Source organism: Carlito syrichta, unplaced genomic scaffold (genome assembly GCF_000164805.1).
Source record: "Carlito syrichta isolate Samal-C Ts95f unplaced genomic scaffold, Tarsius_syrichta-2.0.1 Scaffold247193, whole genome shotgun sequence".
NCBI lineage: Eukaryota > Metazoa > Chordata > Mammalia > Primates > Tarsiidae > Carlito > Carlito syrichta.
In genome coordinates, this window is record NW_007191289.1 from 35989 (window position 1) to 52653 (window position 16665).

The 16665-nt window shown below is 37.4% G+C and overlaps 1 protein-coding gene across 1 annotated transcript; it reads left to right on the plus strand.

The window, feature by feature from the left end:
- The first annotated feature begins 6294 nt into the window (after positions 1-6294).
- Positions 6295-8696, plus strand: GPR21 (G protein-coupled receptor 21). Its single transcript, XM_008051954.2, has 2 exons — positions 6295-6393; positions 6824-8696. The coding sequence occupies exon 2, from the start codon at positions 7219-7221 to the stop codon at positions 8266-8268; it is 1050 nt and encodes a 349-aa protein (XP_008050145.1). The 5' UTR covers positions 6295-6393; positions 6824-7218; the 3' UTR covers positions 8269-8696.
- Positions 8697-16665: the final 7969 nt, after the last annotated feature.

Consider the following 16665-nt stretch of genomic DNA (forward strand, 5'->3'; position numbering starts at 1 on the left):
AAAACAAACTTGTTTGGACTTTTCTGAAATATTTAGAAGTGATATTTTCTGGCCCAACCCCAACTGGAATTCTACAGTAAGAATGAGGAGAAGGGAGCCTCTTTACCTCTCCTTGAACAGCTTTAAAGCAGAATTATCTTTTGTTTTCTTAGGCATTTGTGTTTTTTTGGTGGGTGGGGGGATTGAGTAGGAGCCTCACTCTGTCGCCCAGGCTGGAGTGCAGTGGCGCACTCATAGCCACCACAGCCTTGACCTGCTGAACTCAGGTGATCCTTCCACCTTGGCCTTCCAAGTAGCTGGAACTACAGGCACATGCCACCATGCTTGGCTGATTTTTTTTTTTTTATTGTAGAGATGAGATCTTGCCAAGTGGTCCAGGCTGGTCTTGAACCTGTGGGCTCAGGAAATCCTCTCACCTTGGCCTCCCAAAGTGCTGGGATTATAGGCATGAGCCACCGCACCCGGCCTGGCATTTGTTGATTATTAAATCAAACATACTTTTTGAATGTCTGTTCTGTGCCAGCCCTGTGCTATGCTTCATGGATGTGTCCCTAAAATAAAATAAACCTGTTTACTCGTTTTGGAGAGTGATACAGTCTAATCGAGGAAATAGGCAATTAATTATAAACAATTACAATAAAGTTGTATGAGAGTTATAGAAGAAAGAATACATATGTTGCTATACTGCAGATGACTTGAAGGATGTCTCATCTAAGTGTTCTTAAAGGTCTCTTGTTCAGAAATTATCCAGGTGGTAGATAGTTGGAATGATGTAGGCTACTGCGTGGCAGGTGTGGTGTTAAGAGTCAGAGGGAACATCATGTAAACAAGAGTTGGAAAAAGCTTGGCAATTTTTTTAGAGTGTGAGTAGAAATAAGACTGGAGAGGTGGGTAGGGGCCAGATCTTTGAAAGCCTCATAAGGCATATTTGAGATTTGGGGCAATAGGAAGTCACTGAAGATTTTAAGCAGGCAAGTTATATGTTCATGGTTGGAAGGTAGTAGGCAAAGTGGTTTAGAGTGTCCATCTAAAAACAGATTGCCTTGATTCAAATCCTCGTAGAACTAGGATTTTAATTCTAACCATTGGAATTGAAAATGTAATATCTCTAGACTTTGGCTTCCTTATCTATAAAATGAAATAATAAATAGTACCTTATTTGGAGATTTGTTAGAATTAACTTAGAATGTGTGAAGATAGTACAATTCATAGTCCATACTAAGTATAAATAATGACTTAGTTATTTTATTATTTGTATTATCATTATTACTTTTAGAAATTGGAAAACTAAAAAAAAAAAAGATAAGTGTGGTTGCTTAGGTTAGAATGGAGTAAGAATAATTGCAGCAAAACCTTTAATAATTTAGGCGAGATAGTTGTGACTTGGATTGGGTTAGTGGCAGAGGGATAGAGAAAGAGATGCTATTTTAGAAAATTTCATTGGTAGAATCTTTGACACTTAATTGGTGTGGGAGTTGAGAGAGAGGGAAGAATAAAAGATGAGGCAAAGTACCTCAAATTGTTTTTGGAATGACAGTTATTTAAGTAAATCCGTGTCAGCTATATGAAAATAACATGTTAATCAATGTTTAAAGCTCATTTTTACCAAGTAATAAGTGATAATGTCCAGAGGTAAACATTATGAATCCAAAGAACTGAGATTGATCCTTTATCTTCTTATAGTATTTAAACTTTTATATAAGTTGGGAGAGAATAAATATAATTTGAACAGTCTTCATACTTTTTTTTTTTATCATGTTTCTTTCTTTTTCTGCTTTTTTTCCCAGTCATTTATTTTCAGTTGTTATTTTGGCTTTTTTAAAAGTTATTTTAATTGTATTAGATTGAACCATGTAGAAGTTGACATGTTTGCAGATCTGAAAATATTTAACTGGAAACAAAATGGTTAAACATTGGCAAATCTATAAATTATACTCTGGTTCTGTAATAATTTTGAACTTGGGCTATGAGGGTCCATTTCGAATTAGATTGAGTACCAAAGACTGCTTGAAGGAATCTTGTTCTGATGGCATAAGAACAAAAAGAACAAAGCCCTACGAGTAAGCAACTTCAACTCAGCATTTTTTTCCCCCAAATTAATATGGCTCTGGGAAGACATCTTGTGACCAGATTTTTTTGTTAGCCTTACCAACAACTTTATTTTGGTCTTCCCCCTTTATAAAAATAGTATATAGAAATTGAGAAATTCAGAAAATATAGGAAGCTGTAATGAAAAAAAATTTTTAAATGACTGTTAACCCCACCATTAAATAAGTAGAGTTGATTTTTAATGTATTTTCTTTCAGTCATATATTTACAGAAATGGTTACTGTGTCTTCAAAAATAAGAGAATATATTATGTGACTGCATTATTTTAATTGACATATAATCCTGCGCCTTTGGGAGGCTGAGGTGAGTGAATTGCCTGAGCCCGCGGGTTTGAGACCCACCTGGGCAACTTGGTGAGACCTTATCTCTACAATAAAAAAATCAAAATGAGTCAGGCATGATAGCGTGTGCCTGTAGTTCCAGCTACTTGGAAGGCTGAGGCGGAAGGATTGCCGGAGCCCGCTCCCGGCCACTGCACTCCAGTCTGGGTGACAGAGTGAGACTCCAACTCAAAAAAATAATAATAATAATAATTGTACATATTTATGAGGTACATGGTGATGTTTTGCTATACATAATGTATAGTGATCAAATCAGGGTAATTAGCATATCCATCATCTCAAACATTTATTATTTTTCTTTGTGTTGGGAACATTGAATAACCTTCTTCTAGCTATGTGAAACTATTGTTAACTATAGTCATCCTATGGTGGTATAGAACCCTAGACCGAGACTGCGTTATTTTAAAGAGGAAGTATATAGATAGATTTTTGTGAGGATTTTTATGAGGATACTGCCTCCCCTAAGTCGTCAATAATTAGTTTCTTTTTAAGAAAATGTTTTTCTTTAATCCAAAACAAAACATTTAATTCCTGACTGATTTGATTAAATGTGACTGTCAGGATTTTGTTTGTTTGTTTTTATGTTTTCTCAATGAATATTTTTATTGTAGTTCCTAGAGTGGTTTTGCTAAAATAGAAACAAAGTTGAAGGAACTATTATTGTACTAATGATAGTAATACCTTATAGTTTTATTGCAATTTTTTTTTTTTTTTTTTTGAGTTGGAGTCTCACTCTGTCGCCCAGACTGGAGTGCAGTGGCTGCTCCCGGCCACCGCAGCCTCGACCTGCTGGGCTCCTGTGATCCTTCCGCCTCAGGCTTCTGAGTAGCTGGAATTACAGGCACGCGCTACCACGCCCAGCTGATTTTTTAATTTATTGTAGAGATGAGGTCTCGCTGCCCAGGCGGGTCTCGAACCCGCGGGCTCAGGCAATCCACTCACCTCAGCCTCCCAAAGGTGCGAGAGTACAGGCTGAGCCACCAAGCCCGGCTACCTGCAATTTTATAGTATTTGTAATTTCTTCAAATTGTCAGCCGGTGTGATATATGTTTTTATCAGCATAGCTGTCTACTTTTGTACATGAGAAAACTGAGATGTAGAGAGATTCAGTTACATGACCAAATTCACAAGTAGTAGTAGAAAAGTCTGGACTTCGGATTTTAGTGAATACTTTTTCCATTTATTGAAATAGAGTAGTAACTCTCAGAAATCATTCCTTTATTCAGCATTTATTAAACACTTAAACAGATGGGGTTCAAAAATAGTCTATGGCAAGTGTATAGAATGATGAGTAATCTGATTTGTCTGGAGGACAAAGTAGAATAGTGAGATAAGATAGGAAAGGCAATAAGGGAGCCATCGACTCTTTTTAAACAGTGGAGTACAATAATCAAATGTCTGCTTTAGGATATTAAATTACACAGAAATGAATAAATTAGAAAAATGAGCAAAACTAGAAGTCCAGATGATAATTAATTCTAGCCTAAGGTAAAGTATTAAAAACTGAAAGGAGGAAATGAATTTGAGAACTGTTGTAGAAATAGATTTCTAGGACTTAGTGACTAAGAACAGTGTATTGAGGGAGACAGAGGGAGGTCAAGCTGACTTCCTAAGTTTCTTACTGGAGTGCCTAGGAAAATGCTGGAAAAAATAACAGGGGCCTATTTGGTAGGAAAAATGTATTTGATTTTGAATGCTGTGGTTGAAGTCTCTGCAGGACGTCCAGATGGAAGATACTTGACTGGCAGGCAAGAGGGATGGAAAAGGGAGCTCAGGACTGAAGTTAGAGCTGGAGACCTAGGCAGAGAAATTATTTGTGGTGAGGGAATAATTGGTACCGTATTATCATTCCTGCTTTCCAGGTACCTTTACTGCTTTGCATATGCATAAACCTCGATGTATTGGGGTAATGTATGACAGCATTGTGTCCAGATAACTGTTGTGTGCCTTAGAACTGTACAGATCACAGTAAGAGATGGCACTTCAGGATTCAGAGGAGCCCACCCTCAAGCAATGCAGTGTGATTGGAGGGGAAACATCGGCTCTTTAGGAAGTCTGTTTTAGCTGTACGAGCAGAAAGTGAGTAGAGTTATATACCCCCCTATGTGGGTAAACCTTTTGTATATACTGTATTTCTTAGCAGCCCTGTGAAATAGGGAGTATTATCCTCAATTTACAAATGAAGAAACAGAGGCTAAGAAAGGCTAAGTAATATTAGAGCAAGAATTTGAACCAGATGGTGTTCCTTCAGTGCTGTTGGTCTTTTTACTATGCCACATTTTGCTGTGTTTTCCAGTAAGACCTGTCATATATTGCCATCAGACTTATCCTCAAGTAGGTTTCTGAGTTCCTTGTGTTATAAAGACAGTGCTTCAGATTTAAAATGTAATTCATTGAATTCTGATTATGGGTGACCAGCTGCTCACAATAGTGAAATAGTGAATAAAAAATGAAAGTTGGATTACATGTATGTTTTCGCTCAGATGTGCAGACTTCCTGGAATGCTTTCAAATGCCAACATTTATTTATTTATTATTCTGTTGGGCATGTGGAACTTTATTTAGAGGATGAACTGAAAGTTCAAAGATATCTGGAGGAAAAGGTACTGAAATTACACATTTTGATAGCATCCCACTCCCAGTTAGCTGAAAATTGTTATAATTTATAACATTACCAGAAAGAGCACAATATCCCAGTTTGCATTGTTTTAAATAGGCAGAAACAAAATTGTTTATTCTGAGATGCAAAGGCTTATTTGAATGTACCGTGAAATTTTCTGTAATTTCTAAGCTAGAGTGAAAGTAGGGACATTTACTTTTCTATATTTTGTTTGTATATTTGTATACTGCTTCTCAACAAACTAGAAGCAAGAAATGGCATCTCAGAACTGTAGAATAATGTCAAGTAAAGGAACAGTGTTAGCCGGGCTCTGTGGCTCAGCCTGTAATCCCGCACCTTTGGGAGGCTGAGGTGAGTGGATTGCCTGAGCCCGCAGGTTCGAGACCCGCCTGGGCAGCGAGACCTCATCTCTACAATAAATCAAAAAATCAACCGGGTGTGGTAGCGCATGCCTGTAACTCTAGCTACTCGGAAGGCTGAGGCAGAAGGATCGCCGGAGCCCAGCAGGTCGAGGCTGCAGTGGCCGGGAGCAGCCACTGCACTCCAGTCTGGGCAACAGAGTGAGACTACAACTCAAAAAATAATAATAATAATAATAATAAAAAAGGAACAGTGTTATTTCTATGTATGTGCTACTTCTGCAGTTTTCAGAATGGACAATGTTTTCTTTATTTTATCTTGAAAAACTGATTTTAAAGTTTCTTAATGTTGGCAAATATCCAGTGAATCATGAGAGAGAACATTATTGATGAATATTTAGCCTTTTAGCTAGACCTTCCTGTGCAGTTGAATTGTGATTTTCAGTTGCTATGCACTGTTACCACATTTCCTTTCTTTAATACGGTTCTTTGTTCACTGGGAAAGTGCCGCAAGAAAATAGGAAATTCCCCTTACCATTACCCCTCTGGCACTGCGCTTCAGTCTAATTCTTGAAGCTCTGTCTTTGCAGTCTGAATTCTGCTTTTCTGTTAAAAGGGGGATTCCAGACAGACGAGGAAACAGCTTTCAAATGCTGCTCTGCAGGCATACTAAGTCATTCTCCTACTGTACAGTCTGGAAATCGGGGAGTATCTCTTTGGCTATGAACTCTAATGAGTTGCTAAAGAAGCCAGAGTATGCGCTTGCACATGCGTTTTCTTTCCCCTCCCTTTTTTCTTCGTTTTCCCAAGCCCCCTCTTCTCCCTCTTTCCCCTCCTACTCCTTTATCCCCTCCCTCTGTGTCTCAGTTCTGCAGTACACAGGGCTGAAGCACATTCCTGCTTTGCAAGGCTTTCTGTTGGATGTATTGTGGCTTTTGTTTGGATTGCCGCATGCAGAATTACAGGTAACATTCTGAAATTGAGCTGAACAGATACATTCTATTGAGATATTTTCAAAGAGGCAAAATAATACATTGGAACTGATGAAGAAAATAAGTTATGTTGGCTGATTTTATTAGTGGTAATTGTAGTCAGATGTTTTCAGAAATATTATAAGCAAATTCCTTTTCTCTTCCAAAAGGCTCAAATGGAAGGACATGGGAGTAGATTGATCTGACTGCGATTTACTTTGTTTTATGTTGATCTTGATTGTTTGATGATGTTGCTGCTGCTTTGTAGAGTAAGGACCAATTATATGGGGTGCTACTAAGGGCAGCCATGAATAGCACCAGGAGGGGTGGAGTGGGAGGGATGATGCCAGCCTGAGCTAGCCAGGTTCTTTGATTAAGGCATTGAATATGAAATGTAAAATGCTCTCTCCTTTTCTTCTATCAGCCGTTCAGAGGAGACTCATTACAACTCCTGCTGAAGCTCCTAATCTTCTTCCCTTCTCTTCTGCCCTTTCCCCTTACCCTCACTTGGCCTGAAGACGTTGTCCCCAGAGTTTTGCCTTACTCCCTTGGTGCTATGTGTATGGTGAACCTGGCACTATGGCCACATCTGGGACTGGCCAGACAACTGCTGCTGGCTCTCTATTTCAAGAAGGATTTAAAGGGGAATTGCACTGCAGGGAATGCACCAGAGCAGCAGCATCGGGAGCTTGAGGACTAAGGCTCCTCTGGCATTATTACACACATGCAAAGCTGACCGCAATGACAACAGCTGCTCCTTTGAACTGTTGGCAGCAGCCAAGCGGCAGCATGAAGTGATACATCACTCCTGAGCTCAAGATGAACTCCACCTTGGATGGTAATCAGAGCAGCCACCCCTTTTGCCTCTTGGCATTTGGCTATTTGGAAACTATCAATTTTTGCCTTTTGGAAGTGCTGATTATTGTCTTTCTAACTGTATTGATTATTTCTGGCAACATCATTGTGATTTTTGTATTTCACTGTGCACCTTTGTTGAACCATCACACTACAAGTTATTTTATCCAGACTATGGCGTATGCTGACCTTTTTGTTGGGGTGAGCTGCCTGGTCCCTTCTTTATCACTCCTCCACTACCCTCTTCCAGTAGAGGAGTCTTTGACTTGCCAGCTATTTGGTTTTGTAGTATCAGTTCTGAAGAGTGTCTCCATGGCTTCTCTGGCCTGTATCAGCATCGATAGATACATTGCCATTACTAAACCTTTAACCTATAATAGTCTGGTTACGCCCTGGAGACTTCGCCTGTGTATTTTCCTGATTTGGCTATACTCAACCCTGGTCTTTCTGCCTTCCTTTTTCCACTGGGGAAAACCTGGATATCACGGAGATGTGTTTCAGTGGTGTGCGGAATCCTGGCACACCGACCCTTATTTCACCCTGTTGATCGTGATGATGTTATATGCCCCAGCAGCCCTTATTGTCTGCTTCACCTATTACAACATCTTCCGCATCTGCCAACAGCACACAAAGGAAATCAGCGAAAGGCAAGCCCGCTTCAGCAGCCAGAGTGGGGAGACTGGGGAAGTGCAGGCCTGTCCTGATAAGCGCTATGCCATGGTCCTGTTCCGAATCACTAGCGTATTTTACATCCTTTGGTTGCCATATATCATCTACTTCTTGTTGGAAAGTTCTACTGGCCACACCAACCGCTTCGCATCCTTCTTGACCACCTGGCTTGCTATTAGTAACAGTTTCTGCAACTGTGTCATTTATAGTCTCTCCAACAGTGTCTTCCAAAGGGGACTAAAGCGCCTTTCAGGGGCTATGTGTACTTCCTGTGCAAGTCAGACCACTGCAAAGGACCCTTACACAGTTAGGAGAAAAGGCCCTCTTAATGGATGTCATGTCTGAAGTGACTCAGATACTGGGTCACTCTGTGTGTATGCATTTTTTCCTTTTTATCTCTAAGTATTCCTAGTGAACTAGGAAATCTGGAACAAAATAATCTGACTCTAAGCACTAGCAAACAAATGATCCATCCAAGAACCTTTTAAGTTTGCAGGAATTATTTTCAAAAGTGCTTTTGAATTAGAAGACTTAAGATCATGAAGATAAGTTGCTCTTGGTTTCAGTTTTTGGAATGTCATGGAAATGACTACAATTCTCAGATTTAAAATGAATAAAGCCATATCTAACACCTCTCTACAGCTGGCATGACTGAACCTGGGTGTGAAAAGTGTCAGCATTTTAAAAAGTCATCATTATCTTGTCACTTTCTAGATTCTTTTCAGCTACTTGGGCATCATGTGCAATTGATTTCTTTTAACAGGGAATATTAAAATATAGTGTTGAATTAAGAGATTTTAAAAAAGTTTTATGTATAGCAAAGTTTACACTATAAGTTTCAACAGTGTCATTTAGAAAGCCAAATGTTTTATGTCTTATCACAAGATAATTCCCAACAGGATAAATAATGTGAACTTTTAGCCGGGCTCGGTGGCTCAGCCTGCAATCCTGCACTTTGGGAGGCTGAGGTGAGTGGATTGCCTGAGCCCGCGGGTTCGAGACCCGCCTGGGCAACTTGGCGAGACCTCATCTCTACAATAAATTAAAAAATCAGCTGGGTATGGTAGCGCGTGCCTGTAATTCTAGCTACTCGGAAGGCTGAGGCAGAAGGATCGTTACAATAAATCATGAAGCAAAAGTATAAATGATACAGTTTATGAAAAATTGAGCTATTTCTTGTATGATGCTTCACAGAGATCTAAAGATATATGTGCATGGAAGTGATTGTATTGTGGTAATTTTGCCCATGCCTTTGTATATGTGAATGCTGAGACTATTTGAATTGAGTTAGATTTCTCTTTCACAGCAGAATGTGTTTAAGTAAGATAAAACATAATTTAATGATAGGCTGATGGCTTTCAGTTTTATAATGGTGAATATATACAAAACTTTGTCTTTAATGTTCACCATTCTTTTTATCCAAAGACTTTTGAAACATCAAGAGAAGGGTGTCATAGGCAACTGAGGCAGAATATGTACTGAAGTATACTAATTTTTTCTTATAAAATAGAAGGGAGTTGAGACATTTTCTTTGTGGTTAAATAGAATCAACTAATATAGTAGCAACTAATTTTCTTTGAAAAGCTTTCTTTCAGTTATTGTTAAGGAATCCACATGTGAAGGAAAGGGGAAATTCTAATCTACATCCCTTATTCTCATTCTGGAATAAAATCCTTTGGCATATAGTTCTTAAGGGGGTGTGTGTGTGTGTGTGTGTGTGTGTGTGTGTGTGTGTGTGTGTGTTTGGGGAGGTTGCCAAGTACTAGCACAATCTGTAGAATTTTATTGTTCTGTAGAATTATTATTGAGAGTATATGTTTGTAATATAGTAGTGATGTTTTGTTCTTAAAGGTGATTGTCTTTAGAGCATGAGGCTTATTTTTCTAAAAGGAGAGAAGTGTTTCTGCCAGCTCCAGGCACAAGAGTATTTCCTCTACTTTTCTACTGGTTTTATTGTTTTGGAAATCTTCAGGGAACTTATTTGATCTCTGCCTTTGGCTAGATGTTGTAATCTGAATGTGACAGTGGTGTTCAGTGAAATGGAAGATGGAAGAAACCCAAGGGACAAGGGTTAAAGTCGATTTCTGAATCCAAGAAAGGACACAGATATTTATAAAGCAGGCAGATAAGCTTTGGCTTTCCATAATGATGCCAGTGTTCTTATGATTTTAAGTTTTAGACATCAACTTAATTTTAGCCTCAAGTTGTTCCATTTAAACTTTTTTATTTAAAGTGACTAAGCATTATGTAAACATTCAAACTTCAGATTCTGGGTTCTTTCCAAAAGCTTGCTTGCTCTTTATAGTTAATGTTAGCAAATTTTATTCTAAGCCATTTCAAAATTTAGAACTTAAACTGAAATTGCAAGTTTGTTAGAAATGTCTTGGTTAAATTGCTATTTCAAGTGGAAAACCTTTTCTGTTGGAATCTAAAAACAGTTGTGCACATTTCCCCTTTAAGTGGTACAGATCTGAAAACACAAATTTGCCTTTTCTCATGTATGTTAGATCATGTAACCTGTTAGCATTTGCAGTTTGTTTATAAATTTTTAATTCAGCACAAATGGAAATCTTAAAAATCTAATTTTTATGGAAAAATTGATGTCAAATACGTAGTTTTTACACTCTCTGGGAGCTGAGCCCTTTTAATTTTGTTCTCCAATAAGGTTCCATCTTATGATAATGGAAAAGAGGAAATATCCTTTTACGTTTTCTGATAAAGACTAATTAAGCTGACCTTTTAATGACTGCAAAGAGTTTTTTTTAAATAAAATCTTTTGTTAATAGATGTTTACATTCTTTTCCTTAATACCAAATTTGGGGTTTATTAGAGGCATTTTTTTTCATACTAGAATCTCTATTAATGTCTCCACCAAAACTAAAGTAGAAACTAAATAGATGTAGTAATTTTAAAAAGACTAAAGACACACCCCCAACTGATACTTAGGTGTCTTTTCGTTATCTTTGTCTTATCTTTATCGTGCTAAGGTTTCTTCCAGGTATCAGTTCTGTTTTTCTCACATTCATTGTCTATCCTGGCTGTACTAAGCAAAATATTATTTTGGAGTGTATGTGTGTGTTGGGGCAAAGAGGAGGATGTACCTGGACACAGTCATACTGTGACTGGAGGCATTTTCTGTGTGATACATTTGGAGAGTTGATGTTTAGCTAGCATATTTAATACAACATTTGATGACATTTGGTTTAAACACCAATCTGAGTAGTTCATAATTAGGAAAAAGTATATTTTTAGACTCAATTACCTTGACTTTGATAAGATAACTGATTTAACTTTGTATGGTATGTGACTGGTATTAGAGGAAGCCTATGGTTTTTGGTGAATGTGTCAAAATTATTATATAGTAAATGTTAAAATAAGATACTAATTGTTACATTTGTAAATTAGTTATGTTGTGTTTTTAATGCAGTGATTTCAATAAAGATGAGTCCCCCCCCCCCTTAGAGTAGAAAAGAGGTTACAAATGGACTAGTGTGTACCATTTGAGTTGGAACGTTGTGTTACAATAGAATGGATATTTGAGGTTTTCATGAACCTGTTAACTTGTATCCAAAATTCCATTTTGAAAAAGGCTTTCTTTAAGCTTTATTGCTGGATAAATTATTTTCAAGCCTTTTACAATGGCTTTTTCTTTTTACTTGAATAACAGTCTCAGTATTTTAAGGATTAGGAAAACTTGAACTTTTGTACTATAAATTTATTGTCCACTTCTTTGAACCTGAGAATAAAGTAACAGGGTTACAGACTCCCAGATGGTGGAGTGGTTTCTGGGAGGGTTTCTTCAGCTTTTTAGGTTTGTTTGAAAAATCTCTACAGTGACTTAGGAAATGTCTTTATTTCACTGACTCTGTTTTTGTATCATAAGTGATTTATGAAATAAATTATTGGCAAACCAGAATTTATTGTTATTTGAGCAGATTTTGGGAAGTTTAAGGATAAGAGAATCATAGTACTATGATATTTTTAAAACGTCTTCCTAAATCATTTTATGTGTTGATTTTTGTATAATGTTTCTGTTTCAGTTGGGGAAAAAGCTAGATATAAGTATTTGTATTAAATTTATGTATTCTTAGTATTATTTTGCAGACCTTGAAAATACTGTAGCTATTAGGCTATAAATGAATCATTTGACTTTTCTTCAAAATTTGACAAAAGGGCAGCATGATATAAGATAACAATGAACTTTGAACTGAGAATGAAAAAAATGTAGATTTCTGTTCCTAATTGGTTTTATAAATTACGATAAGTTGCTTTTCTAAGCACTTAATTTCTTCTATAAAAGGAGATAATGATCCCTTCATACCTCATAGGGTTACTTTGAGGATTGAATGGATGTGAAAGTACTTGGAAGTTGTAGAGTGCTTTGCAAAGAAAAATGATTACTATTATTTGTATCTGCCATGATTTTACATGTAAGGAAACCATACATCATGATGTGTTCCCCCACATTTAGATCTTTGAAACTTAAGGCCAGGTCACTACCCCATGCTACTGAGCAATCCTAGACCTGAGAAGAGAGACAAGATACACCCTCACATTTCTGAAATGACCGTAGCCTTAAATTTAACATAAAACTGCTTTTATTTACTTCTTTTATTTGTCTGCAAACTCTCTGAAGGCAAGGAACCGTGTCTCTTAATATCTAACATATGACCTGACTCAGAGCAGAAGTTTTAGTATATTTTATGAAATTAGTAAATGACTAATACCCTGGAATTAGTGTGGGAATGTGAGTCCTCTATATGCTTAGGTAATGTTACACCCAGAAATCCTGTAACCTTGGCCCAGAGATCTTCAGGCAGTGCTTTCAAACTGCCAACTTCTCACAGCATGGATAAGAAATATATAGTTGGACCACACCTTCTTGGCTCTGGATCCCAATAAGGGAGACTGTAAAATCAGACACAAGGGAAGAAGCACTATAGAAGCCTGGGTGAAAGAAACTGTTGTATGTGATTTTGCTTTGTCTCCCTTTCAGTCTTTACCAGTTTTCTAGCTCTGTCTTCCCTTCCTTCTTTTTCTTAACACACTATTGGTCATGTTTCCTGAAGGAAGTATTTCCTTGTTACTGTCATAAGGTATGAAAAATTGTATTATGCAGTGGCTTTTAGGGAAAGTTTATGAAGCACTTATCTAGGACCAAGCTGTGCTGTATGCCAGGTAGCATAGCTAGCCTCAGAGAGGGATCTAAGGAAGTATCATCCCTTTCTTACAGAACTTTATATGTCTTTTGATGTTCCTGTGGAAAAATTCTGTGATTATAGCCTCACTGTTCTGCACTTTATTTGGAGGCACTTACCAAGGCTTCCTGAGGGGACATCCAGCATGTCTGTTTCTTGGGGTGAGATAACATGATGCTGGTGTATAAAATCAGAATGTCACTTTATTAGTTTAAAATAAGAAATAGGTTCTGGTGAATAGTTTTTCCTATTGGTAGATCTTTGTAAGAGACCAAATCATATTCAGAAGATTGCTTGGTAAATACGGAATCCCAGAACATGGTTCTGTAATGTGAACATTGCTGATATCAGACTGAGTCCCATGTTCAGTCCCCCCAGTTGGGAAAGCTTTGTCATTGGGATCATAATAAATTATGAATCATCCCTGTTCGCAGTACTGGTCAGTACTATATACTGGTCAGTACTATCTATATATTATAGTATTTCCTTAGTTTAACTTCTTCTGTTAATTGTCTTTTAGTCAAAATCTTTGTGAGTAGTCTTCAAGTCTACAGCTTACTCTTTTTCTTTTAGGTGTTTTTATATCACTGGTTTTATCTTTTATGCAACACAGTAGTTTAATGATTTATTATTCAAAAGGCATCCTTATTCCTTTATGTTAGCTTGAAAAGCAACTCATCTTGGTTTTCATGTTGTGTCTAGTTGGAAAAGCAAGATATGTGAAAATACTTCTAAACATTTATAGTATCAGTCAGATAATTAGAGTTGAGATATTAACTACATAGATTGTCAGTCCATGTCTAGCAAAGGAGGCAGGGAGGGGCAGTTATGTTGGAAAGGACCTTAGAAATCTTTTGGTCTGATTCTGTCGTTTTACAGACAAGAAGCCATCCCAGTGGCCACTGGGAAATCTACTTAAAATTATACTGAGGTCTCCTACTTCCTAATTCATTGCCCTTTTCTAGTATACCATGTTGCTTTTGTGGAAGAGTTGGATTTGGCTTAATTCAGCCATAGCCTGGGGTGTGTGCATGTGTACTCATGTATAATTCTAGGCATAGGAAGCATGAGCAACAATGTAAATGTTAATTGAGGCTCATTATGTTTCAGTATAATTTTATAAACTTATTTTTTTAATCCATCCAATATTATATGAGCTAACGACTATTATTAATTCCATTATACAGATAAGGAAACTGAGATTTAGAGTTGCCAGATTCAAACCCAGGATTTTCTTACCCCAAAACCTACATTTAATTTTCACATCATCCTATCAAGTAGTTATCTTTAATTTCCCTGACTTGCAGGTGAGAAAACTTAGGCTTAGAGAGGTTAAGAAACTTCCAAGGTTATACATATAGTAAGTGTTATGATTCAAATCTAGTTCTTTGACTCTAAAGCTTCTGTTCTACCATTATATAAACTTAGGCTTGAAAAAACATATGATAGACCTCTTGCTAAATATAGCAGATTGAATATACATATTTCTGTTAACTCCACTATAAAGAATAGCAAAAATATAATACATGTGGACAAAGAGAGAGCAGAAGTGATGGCAGATGAATGATGCCAACAGAATTTTAGACTATGGAAAGCGAATAGGCAAATGGTAACTGATTCAGCTGAATCAACAGAGTCCAGGGATAGAGGGCAAAAAGAAGCAAGCTGATTTGTCCACAGAACCAGTAACTACTTGAGAGTGGGATTCCCAGTGCTCCTGCAAGCATAGAGTAGTGTAAAGCTGAAAACAAATGAGGTGATAGAAATGTTGTGTTTTTTTTTTAATTACTTTTTGTTGAAAACTGCACTGAACGCTAAATGTCCACCTTTACAATAAACAAATACAGTAATGGTAACTCACACTAAAACAAAACATACTTCTGATAGCCATTGTTTTTTCTGTTTGGGACAGTTTTAAAGTTTTTCTTTTGTCACAAAAACAGGAATGTACCTATACAAAGGCTCAAAATAGGCCATCTTTTTAAACAGAAAGGCAGTGATTCACAAAAAACTATGAATAGAACGTGTAACTAGTTGATACAAATCTAATAGGATTAGCTTTGTCACATCTAATACATCTGAAGTGTTCTTGTATAAAATATCACGTGAAGAAAAGAAGACTTTATCAATGTCTAAAAAAGTGGGTTTGTTCATAGACAATCTGACAAGTTACCATAAAAAGTGTTTCCTGAGACATAGGGAAATGCAACATTATTCTTCTTGAACCCCTTTAGTTCAAGACTTTCCACTCAATAAAATAGCAGAGGATCTGAAACTGAGAAAATATATTTGAGTACAAACAGCTTGTGAAACTTAATACTTTCTTTTTTTTCTTTTCTTTTCTTTTTTTTTTTTTGCATCATCAGAGGGTTTTACTGAACTTAACAACCAACTTGCCTGCTCAGTATGCAGTTCAGATGTGAGAGACACTTCTCTGTACAGGAACCTCACTGTCTTCAATCCTATGTGTGCAGATGTCTAACACAGGCAAACAGTTTTCTCCCCATTTTGTAGTAATGTAATCTTCCTATTAGCAAAAAGAAGTAACCAGCCCCTGTAGACTGAAGGGATTAGAGTCATAGGATGGGGATTTCATCTTAACATTTTTTATTTTGGTGTTTGGAACTCTTGATGCAACATTCTAGAGCAGGGTGAGCAGCACCTGCTGTGCCCAAGGGACTGATAAAGGAAAAAGCTCTATTTATTCTTTGTGATTTGATGCACAGATGAAAAACTTAACACACAATAACAGTGTAGTGGCCAAAAGTTCATTCCGAGAGACCACCAAGAGCCAATTCCGATGAAAGTTCAAGAGGGTCTTTATTTACAAGTCGAGCCTGGGCCTCTGTCGACAGCCGACACAGCGGAGTGCATTCAGAGGCCCTGATTTCCTTAAGCAGATGCCTTTTATGCTTTTACACAAAGGGAGGAGGAGTTTGGGGGTGCTTTCCAGTTGTGTTACCATTTAATTGGGTAGTAACCTCTGGTGGTCAGCTTAATCGTGGAGGATTGGCTAGCCTGACTCGGGCTGACCTTGGTCCACTAGCTAGGGAAGTTGCAGAGACATCTGGAAACTTAGGTAATTACCCCCTGGCACCTGATTGGATGTTGCTAAGGGGAAAGTGAGATAAGGGAAGGGGTTGAAGCTTTGCAGTTTTTCCCATAGCTGGAACTTTAAACAGTTACAAGTTATGTTTTAAGACAGAAAACTAAAAATGGCTGTGCTGTTGTCCACAAGCTGATTACATATTTATTGGGTTATAGCATGCTCTTAACCTAAGTCTATGGTATACTTTATTACGGTCCTCTCAACAGAAGTTGGTCGTTAATAAATCACATCCTAGTCTTTCAGCGCTTCCGTAAGCAGACGACATCTTCAGTTTTCTAGCTCTTGTAGTTTTAACACTGCAACATCAATGATGCATATGTCTAGAATCAGATAAAAAGACTGTCAAATTCTTTTTCTCTTAGTAGTCTATTTTTCTTTCACTGTCTCTTGGTCCCAAGTTTATCTGAATGATTGATTACCTTCTGGCAATCTCTG

Bases quoted from the DNA above. Each gene is read 5' to 3' on its own strand.
- GPR21 (XM_008051954.2), top strand. From the start codon at position 7,219: ATGAACTCCACCTTGGATGGTAATCAGAGCAGCCACCCCTTTTGCCTC.